At 59.9% G+C, this 9,763-nt stretch overlaps 1 gene segment (V, D, J or C); it reads left to right on the top strand.

Annotated features, from left to right (window-relative positions):
* The first annotated feature begins 9,058 nt into the window (after positions 1 to 9,058).
* LOC133629313 (Ig heavy chain V region C3-like) lies at positions 9,059 to 9,763 on the top strand. The segment is given in 2 exon segments: positions 9,059 to 9,116; positions 9,429 to 9,763. Coding segments are annotated over 2 exon segments (393 nt in total).

Below are 9,763 nucleotides of genomic sequence, written 5' to 3' on the forward strand. Positions count from 1 at the left end.
TCCAGCTTCAGGACTCCAGATTCAGGACTCCCCGCTTCAGGACTCCAGCTTCAAGACTCCAGCTTCAAGACTCCAGCTTCAAGACTCCCCGCTTCAGGACTCCCCGCTTCAGGACTCCAGCTTCAGGACTCCAGCTTCAGGACTCCCCGCTTCAGGACTCCCCGCTTCAAGACTCCAGCTTCAGGACTCCAGCTTCACAAGGCTCTCTATGTTCATGACACTCTCCACGTCCCTCTCCACTTCAAGACTCTCTCCGCATCGCGACCCTCTCCCCTCTCCGCTTTGCCACTCTCTGGTACACGACCCTCTCCCCTTCGTGACCCTCCCTCCCGTGTTCCAATAAATTATACCTTTGTAGCTCTAATAAATGTGGTCATGAATGAACACGGTCTGGGTGGGGAAATCTCAACAACCAATACACCACCAACTGTGCCCCTGGCAACAGGCCCTGTAAAAACCAAGGGCTGCTCCTTGGGGGTGACTCACTGTGAAGAGGCATCGAGACACCCGTCCGTAGATGGGACAAGGAGTGGGGAAAGGTGTGGCCTGCCAGGGGCCAGGGAAACCCATCTGCTGGAGGGAGCCCCTGTGTTGCCTGTACACCAACGCACACAGCCTGGGGAGTGAGCAGGGGGAACTAGAGATGTGGGTGCAGAGACAGGGCGCCCATGATCTCACGCCAGTGACACGGACGTGCTGGGCCAGCACCCAGAGCCCACCCCCAGCACCCAAACCCCCTCCCCAGCACCCTGTCCCCCCCAACCCCCTCCCAGCACCCAGACCCCCTGAGCCCACCCCCAGCACCCAAACCCCCAACACATAACCCTCTTCCCCGGCATCCCAAGCCCTCCCAACCCCCTCCCCAGCACCCTGATCTCTCCCAACCCCCTCCCCAGCACCCTGAGCCCACCTCCAACACCTAAACCCACTCCCCAGCACCCAAACTCCCTCCCCAATCCCCTCCCCAGCACCCTGAGCCCACCTCCAGCACCCAAACTCCCTCCTCAGCATCCAAACCCCCACCCCAACCCCCTCCCCAGCCCCCCAACCCCCTCCCATTCCCGTTTACTGTGTGTGGGGGTCCCCCATAACTCCCCTCTCTCCTCTCTCTCTCCTCCCCCTTCCCCAGACGACTTCGAGTTCCTGTGCAAAGTTCTGCGCCCCTCGGGCTACGCCGCGCCCCCCTTCGAGCACCCCCCCCCTTATGCCCCCCCCACCCCCACCTTACAGTCCCGACTATTTCGGGGGGGTCCCACCTCGCCCCCTCCACTCTGCCCCCCCGTTCCGAATACGACCCTTACTCCTTCGGGGCGGGGCTTGGCGGCATCGGCGCTCACGATCCTCTTTACATCCCTCGGTACGAGGGGGATGATTTTGAGGCCCCCCCTTTACCTTTCATCCCTCACCGACCTCGGGGACTCCGTTATGAACCCCCCGACCCCCACCCTGACCCCACCCCGACCCCCACGCCTGGTCCTACCAAGCCCACGGAGCCTTGGTGGAGGAGGAAGAGGAGAAGGAAGAGGAGGAGGGTGAGTTTGGGGAGTGGGTGAGGTGGAGGGGAGGTGGATTTTGGGGTGCTGACCCCCAGCCTGACCCCCCCAGGCCCAGGGGAGGAGTGTGGGGTGCTCACTGGGTGCCACCACGGGCGCTGCGTCCGGCTCCCCGACGGCTTCACCTGCAGCTGCGACCCCGGCTACCGGCTGGACCCGGCGCAGCTCGACTGTGTCGGTGAGACACCCCCACACCAGCCTGAGCACCCCAAACCAGCCTGAGCCCCCCAAAACAAAGATACCCCCACACCAGCCTGAGGCCCCCAAAACCAGTCTGAGCCCCCCAAACCAGCCTGAGCCCCCCCAAACCACAAACACCCCCACACCAGCCTGAGCGCCCCAAAACACAGACACCCCCACACCAGCCTGAGCGCCTCAAAACACAGACACCCCCACACCAGCCTGAGCCCCCCAAAACACACTATACCCCAAAACCAGCCTGAGCCCCCCAAAACACAGACACCCCCACACCAGCCTGAGCCTCCCAAAACACACACTCCCATACCACTCTGAGCCCCCCAAAACACACTGTCCCCCAAACCAGCCTGAGCCCCCCAAAACCAGCCTGAGCCCTCCAAAACACAGACACCCCCAAACCAGCCTGAGCCCCCCAAACAAGCCTGAGCCCTCCAAAACACAGACACTGCCACACCAGCCTGAGCCCCCCAAAACACACTATCCCCCAAAACCAGCCTGAGTCCCCCAAAACACAGACACCCCCACACCAGCCTGAGCCCCTCAAAACACACTGTCCCCCAAAACCAGCCTGAGCCCCCCAAAACACAGACACCCCCACACCAGCCTGAGCCCCCCAAACAAGCCTGAGCCCCCCAAAACAAAGATACCCCCACACCAGCCTGAGGCCCCCAAAACCAGTCTGAGCCCCCCAAACCAGCCTGAGCCCCCCCAAACCACAAACACCCCCACACCAGCCTGAGTCCCCCAAAACACACTGAGCCCCCCAGACCAGACTGAGCCCCCCAAAACCAACCTGAGCCCCCAAACCAGACTGAGCCCCCCAAAACACACTGACACCCCCAAATCAGACTGAGCCCTCAAACCAGCCTGAGTCTCCAAACTAGCCTGAGCCCCCCAAAACACACTGAGCCCTCAAACCAGACTGAGCCCCTCAAAACACACTGAGCCCCCAAACCAGCCTGAGCCCCCCAAAACACAGACACCCCCACACCAGATTGAGCCCCCAAAACATAGACACCCCCACACCAGCCTGAGCCCCCCAAAACTAGCCTGAGCCCTCCAAAACACAGACACCCCCAAACCAGCCTGAACCCCCCAAACCAGCCTGAGCCCCCCAAAACACAGACACCCCCACACCAGATTGAGCCCCCCAAAACAGATACCTCCACACCAGCCTGAGCCCCCAAACCAGCCTGACTCCCTCAGATCAGCCTGAGCCCCCTTTCAGTCTGACCCCCCCCAACCAGACTGACCCCTCCCCCAGCACCCTGACCACCCCCCAACACCAGGAGCCCCCTTTCAAGACTGAGCCCGCCCCAGCACCCAACCCCCTCCCAAATTTCCTCCTCCGCACCCAAATTCCCTCCCTATCCCCCTCCCCAGCACCCTGAGCCCTCCCCCAGCACCCAAATCCCTTCCCCAAGCACCCAAACCCCCTCCCTCAGCACCCAGAGCCCTCCCCAGCACCCAGCCCCTCTCCAAAACTCCTTCCCCAGCACCCAAACCCCCTCCCCAGCACCCAAACCCCCTCCCGAACTCCTTCCCCAGCACACAAAGCCCCTCCCTATCCCCCTCCCCAGCACCCTGAGCCCAACCCAGCACCCAAACCCCCTCATTCAGCACCCAAACCCCCTCCCCAGCACCCTGATCCCCTCCCCAGCACTCGGGTCCCCTTCCCCAGCACCCAGAGTCCTCCCCAGCACTCAAACCCCCTCCCTCAGCACCCAGGCCCCCTCCCAAACCCCCTCCCTCAGCACCCAAACCCCCTCCCTATCCCCCTCCCCAGCACCCAAATCCCCTCCCGAGCACCCAAATCCCCTCCCCAGCACCCAAATCCCCTCCCTAGCTCCCAGGGCCCTCCTCAGCACCCAAACCCCCTCCCTCAGCACCCAAACCCCCTCCAAAACTCCTTCCCCAGCACCCAAACTCCTTCCCCAGCACCTAAACCCCCTCCCCAGCACCCAGCCCACCCCAGCACCCAGCCCCCCTCCAAAACTCCTTCCTCAGCACCCAAACCCCCTCCCCAGCACCCTGAGCCCTCCCCATCCCCACCCCCCATCCCATCCCCCCCCCAATACCCCAGTAACCCCTTCTGTGCCGCCGCCCTCCCCAGACGTGGACGAGTGTTCGGGCCCCCCCCGCTGCCAGCCCGGCCGCTGCCTCAACACCGCGGGCTCGTTCCGCTGCCTGTGCCCCCCCGGCCTGGCCCCGCCGCTGCCTCCCCCGCGCCTGAGCCGCCCCTCGCCGTATTCATTGTGTAGATCAAGAGATTTAAGGCGGGGGGGGGCGGCATTGTGGCCCTCGGGATGATGGCGGGGGGGGGGGGGGACACCTATGTGTGTCCCCCCCCTTGGCACCCGCTGTGCTCCCCCCTCTCAGTGTTGGGGGGTCGCGGGGGGAGGTTTGGGGGACCCCCCACCCCAACACACACTGTTACAGAATAAAGGTTTTGTATAAAATGAGGGGGGTTTGTTTCGCACCCCCCCCGTGAGAAATGGACGGGCCGAGGGGAGGGGCGGGGCCTGGCGCTGAGGGGAAAAGGGGCGGCTTTGGGTCTAAAGGCGGGAAAAAGGGGGTTTTGAGGGGAAAAAGGGGTTTTGGGGTCTTAAGCGATAAAAGAGGGGTTTTGAGAGGAAAAGGGGGGGTTTGAGGGGAAAAATGGAGGCTTTGAGGGGAAAATGGGAGGTTTTGGGGTCTAAAGGGATAAAAGAGGGGTTTTGAGGGGAAAAAGGGGGGTTTTGGGGTCTTAAGGGATAAAAGGGGGGGTTGAGTCGAAAAGGGGGGTTTTGAGGGGATAAAGGGGGTTTTGAGGAGAAAATGGGGAGGTTTTGGGGTCTTAAGGGATAAGAGAGGTTTTGAGGGGGGAAAAGGGAGGTTTTGGGGGAGTTTTGAGGAGATAAATGGGGTGTTTGAGGGTCTTGAGGGGCAAAAGTGGGGTATTGAGGGGAAAAAGGGGGGTTTGGGGGGAGTTTTGAGCCAAAACGTGAGGTTTGGTGAAGTTTTGAGGCAAAAGTGGGAGTTTAGAGGAGTTTTGAGGGGAAAAGGGGAGTTTTGGTGGAGTTTTGAGAGAAAAAGTTGAGTTTGAGGGAAAAAGGGCTGGGGTGAGGGGAAAAACGAAGGATTTGAGGGGAAAAAGGGTTTTGAGGGGAAAAAGGGGAGATTTTGTGGTCTTAAGGGATAAAAGGAGACTTTTGGGGGAAAAAGGGAGAGTTGTGGAGTCTTAAAGGATAAAAGGGGGGTTTTGAGGGGAAAGGGGGGGAGATTGGGGATCTTAAGGGATAAAAGGTGGTTTTGAGGGGAAAAAGGAAGGTTTGCGGTCTTAGGGGATAAAAGGCAAGATTTGAGGGCAAAACAGGGGGAGTTTTAGGATCTTAAGGGATAAAAAGTGGTTTTGAGGTGAAAAAAGGGAGGTTTGGGGATCTTAAGGGATAAAAGAGAGGTTTTGAAGGGAAAAAGGGGGCATTTAGGGGAAAAACGGAGATTTTGAGGGGATAAAGGGGGGTTTGGGGGTCTTAAGGAATAAAAGGGGGGTTTAGAGGGGAAAAGGGGGAAGTTTTGGGGTCTTAAGGGTTAAAAGAGGAGTTTTTGAGAGGAAAAAGGGGGTTTTAGGAGGAAAAAGGGAGGTTTTGAGGAGAAAAAGGAGAGATTTGGGGATCTTAAGGGATGAAAGGGGTCCTTCGAGGGCAAAAAGGGGGTTTTGAGGAGAAAATGGGGAGTTTTTGTGGTCTTAAGGGATAAAAGAGGGGTTTTGAGGGGAAAATGGGGGTTTGATGGGAAAAATTGCGGTTTTGAGGGGAAAATGGGAGGTTTTGGGGTCTTAAGGGTTAAAAGAGGGGTTTTTGAGGGGAAAAGGGGGGGTTGAGGGGAAAAACGGAGGTTTTGAGGGGAAAGAGGGGAGGTTTTGGGGTCTTAAGGGATAAAAGGGGGGTTTTGAGGGGAGAAGGTGGAGTTCAGTGGACCTTTGAGGAGAAAAGGTGTGTTTTAGTGGGAAAAAGTTGGGTTTTGAAGGGGTTTTGAGGGAAAAAGTGGTAGTAGAGATTTGAGGGGAAAAGGGGGTTTTTGATGGAGTTGTGGTGCAATTTTGAAGGCAAATTGAGATTCTGTCAGAGTTTGGAGGGAAAAACTGGGGGTTTGGGGGGCTTTCAGAGTAAAAAAGTGGGATTTTGATGGAGTTTTGAGGAAAAAAGGGGTTTCAGTGGAGTTTTGAGGAAAAAGTGGGGTTTTTGTGGTGTTTTGGAGGGAAAAAGTCATATCTTGAAGGAGTTTTGAGGGAAAAAGTAGGATTTTGGTGGAGTATTGTGGGAAAAAAAAAGGATTTCTTGGAATTTAGAGGAAAAAGTGTTTGTTAGAGTTTTGAGGGGAAAAGTGGGGCTTTGGGGGTTTTGTGGGGAAAAAGCGGGGTTTTTAAGAAGTTTTGAGGAGAAAGTGGGAGTTTAGTGGAGATTTGAGGGGAAAAGTGGGGTTTTCAAGGAGTTTTGAGGAGAAAGTGGGAGTTTAGTGGAGAATTGAGGGGAAAAGGGGGTTTTGGTGGAGTTTTGAGGAGAAAGTGGGAGTTTAGTGGAGAATTGAGGGGAAAAAGTGGGTTTTTGGTGGAGTTTTGAGGGAGAAAGTGGGAGTTTAGTAGAGATTTGAGGGCAAAGTGGAGTTATTGGTGGAGTTTTGAGGGGAATAAGTGCAGTTTGGATGGGAGTTGAGGCTGGAGCTGAGGCAGAACCATTTCCCTGAGAGGGGTGTGAGCCCCTGTGCCAGGCTGCCCAGGGAGCTGGGGTAGTGCCCAGCCCTGGAGGGACCCCAAAGCCGTGGGGCTGAGGTGCTGAGGCCGTGGGTCAGTGCTGGGCTGGGCAGGGTGTGGGGAGCGCTGGGACTGCAGCAGCTTCAGGGGCTTTAACCACCAAACAATTCCTGATTCTGAGGGGAAAAGTGGCGTTTGGGTGAGGTTTTGAGGGGAAAAGTGGGGTTCAGGTGGGTTTTTGAGGGGAAAGGTGTCTTTTGCTGGAGTGTTGTGGGACAAGATGTGGAGTCTGGCTGGCTGTGAGGGACTTTGCTCGTCCCTTTGGCTGCGGGAGGGGTGTCAGTCGCATGCAGGACGGCTGCTCTGCCAGAAGGAGGGGCTCGGAGACAAGAAATCAGCGGCAGAGCCTGAGCGGCAGAGGAACGCCGGCAGTCGCAGCTTTCCTTCCCCTCCAGAGAGATGCCAGGGGACCCTTTCAGCCAGCCAAGCTCTGCCCCACTTCCCTCTTTTGCGGTGTGAGGTGTCCCTCATGGTGCACAGCGAGTCTGCTCAGCCCACCCTGCAAACGCCAGGACGCTGAGGGACAGAAGGAAGCCCTCAGCCCCGGGTGTCCTACCCTTGTAGAGAGGTCCTAGGATCCATGTCAGCCAGCCAAGTTCCACCCTCCCAGCCCTTGCTGCCTGACAGGCTGCTCTGAGACCTTCCTGAAGGGCTGGGGGCTTTCTCCTGTCCCTCCGTGTCCATCGCGTCTTTGTTACAGCCTGGCTCGGGCAGCGCCGAGCCCAGAGGCAGAGCTGCTGTCCTGGCAGCGGCTGCCCACAGGGGAGCCAGAGCCCCGCACAGCCAATGGCAGCCCAGGACGCGGGCACAGCCGTGATTGACGTGTGCGCCGCGGCCAATCGGAGGCGGCGGTGCCTCAGGGAGGGCGGGCCCAGCCACAGCTGTGGCAGCCCCGCAGCCAATCAGAGACACCATCGCCTCAGGGAGGGCGGGCCCAGCCCAGGAGAGAGTGACAGCTCCTCAGCCAATCAGAGAAAACGCTGCCTCAGGGAGGGCGGGCCCAGCCAGGGCAGTGACAGCCCCGCAGCCAATCAGAGGCGGGCTCGCCTCAGGGCACAGAGGGAAGGTGAGGCCAGGGAGCCCAACATGGCAACAGGGGAAGGAAGGAGAGGAAGGAGGAGAGGTCACTGGTGAGGGATCAGACTGAGGCGTCCTGCAGAGCCGGCCTCTGCAGCACCCTCCCCGCTGCTCTCCCCACTGTTCTGTAACAGCCAGTGTGTGTCTGTGGGAAATGATTTGTGCCCAGTGTGTGAACATAAAAGGTTTGAAGCCCCTCTGGTGTGATGTGTGTGAGGGAATCAGTGTCCAGGGTGTTTGAAGCCCCTCTGGTGTGATGTGTGTGAGGGAATCAGTGTCCAGGGTATTTGAAGCCCCTCTGGTGTGATGTGTGTGAGGAAATCAGTGTTCAGGGTCAGGAAAAATGTGGGTAATGTGTGTCAACATTCTCCAATATTTGTTCAAGGTCAAAGCTTGAGTTGATGGTGACATGCCATTGAGAGTTGTTCAGTCCAGAGAGAAGAGATTTGGCAGGAATGTGCCATAAACCCTATAGCCTGAACAAATCAGCCTGGCCTCAAGTTAGCTTGAATTGGGGTGATCCTAAAGAGACAGACAGAATTGGTCAAAGGATGGTTAGAAACTGATAGAAGAGATGGAAGTTGTCAAAGAGAGCGGGCTGGGGGTGCGGGGCACGGGGAGACACCCGCGAGTTGCCGCTGCCGGCTGACAGCCCGTCCCTTGCGCAGGGCTGTTGGTGGCGCGCAGGCGGGGAGGAGAGGGAGGAGTAGAGAGAGGAGAAGCCCATGATGCCGCTGGCTGCCCTTGCCGCCAGGGCACGTTGCTGGCTCACGGAAACTTTGGTGTCCACCACAACCCCGAGGTGTTTCTCTGCAGAGCTGTTTCCAGCTGGGTGAGCATGGACTGTCCTGGTGCTTAGGGCTGTTCTGCTCCCGGTGCAGCAATGTGTCCTAAGTGCTTGTTGAGCTCTGTGAGGCTGCTGGCAGCCCACTGCTGCAGCCGGCTGAGGTGCCTCAGGCTATCAGCAGCACAACCCTGCGCTGGATCAGCCGCTCGTTGCAGAGCGCTGTCAGCCGCACATGTGCTGAAGGCAAATGCTGTCCGTTCCCGCACGTCTCCCCCCGCCACATCTCTGCCGCGGCTCTTAGCGCCGATCGAACGGAGCAGCCTTTTGATGCCGTCGGGTCATCTGCGGCACCGTCCCCTCGTTTCCTGCAGCTCTGAAGCTCGCCAGCACCGTTCGGCAGGGGCTGAGCGTGTGCGCAGGAGCGCTGGGGCCGAGCAGGGGGCCAGCCCGCGCCGGTGCTGTGGCGCCGCCCCTTCTCCTGCGCGGAGGGGCCCTGTCGCCGGGGGGCCGGGCCGGGGCGGCCGTGCGGGCTTCGGGCAGAGGCGCGGGCGCTGTGGCGGCGAGGGGCCGAGGCGACGGGGCGGGTAGCGGCGGGCCCGAGCTCGGCTCCGCTCGGCTCGTGTGCGGCCCCGCCGGGCCCTTGTTCCGCCGATGGCGGCCGGGCCGGGGCCGTGGCTGCTGGGCTCGGGCTTGGCCTTGGGGCCGGCAGGTGAGAGGCGGCGGGCGGGGAGGGCGGCGAGCCCGGGGCGGGGGCAGCGGCAGCGGGAGGGAGGGGGACAGGGAGGGGGAGAACAGGGAGAGGGACGGGTGGAGAGAGAAGGAGAAGCCGGGAGAGGGCGAGGGAAAGTGAGAAGGAGAGAGGGAAGAGCAGGGTGAGGGAGGGTTCGGGTGCGGGGCTTGCCCCGCTGTTGCGGCTGTGTCCGGGCCGGGCGGGGGGCGCTGGGGCGGCGGGTGCCCGTCCTCGGGCCGTGGGCGCGCCGTGCCCGGTGCCCGCGCTCTCCGTCCGTCCGTCCGTCCGCAGGCGTGTGGGCGCAGCTGAGGCTGGTGGAGGCCGGCGGAGGGCAGCGAGCGCCCGGGGACTCCGTGCTCCTCTTCTGCCGCGGACACGGCTTCGACTTCGGGACATACGCAATGAGATGGTACCGTCAGGCACCCGGAGGCAGGCTGGAGTGGGTGTCCTTTATCTCCCCTAGTTCATCACTGATTCAACGTGCACCGGCAGTGAATGGTCGAGCCTCTGTGTCCCGGGACAATTCCCGGTTTAGGACAGCTCTGTCTCTAAGTGCCCCGAGCCCACAGGACTCTGCCCGCTACTTCTGTGCTGTTCGCACACACAGGGACGGGAAATGTAAATGA

The sequence above is a fragment of the Colius striatus genome, unplaced genomic scaffold (genome assembly GCF_028858725.1).
Source record: "Colius striatus isolate bColStr4 unplaced genomic scaffold, bColStr4.1.hap1 scaffold_38, whole genome shotgun sequence".
NCBI classification, from domain to species: Eukaryota; Metazoa; Chordata; class Aves; order Coliiformes; family Coliidae; genus Colius; species Colius striatus.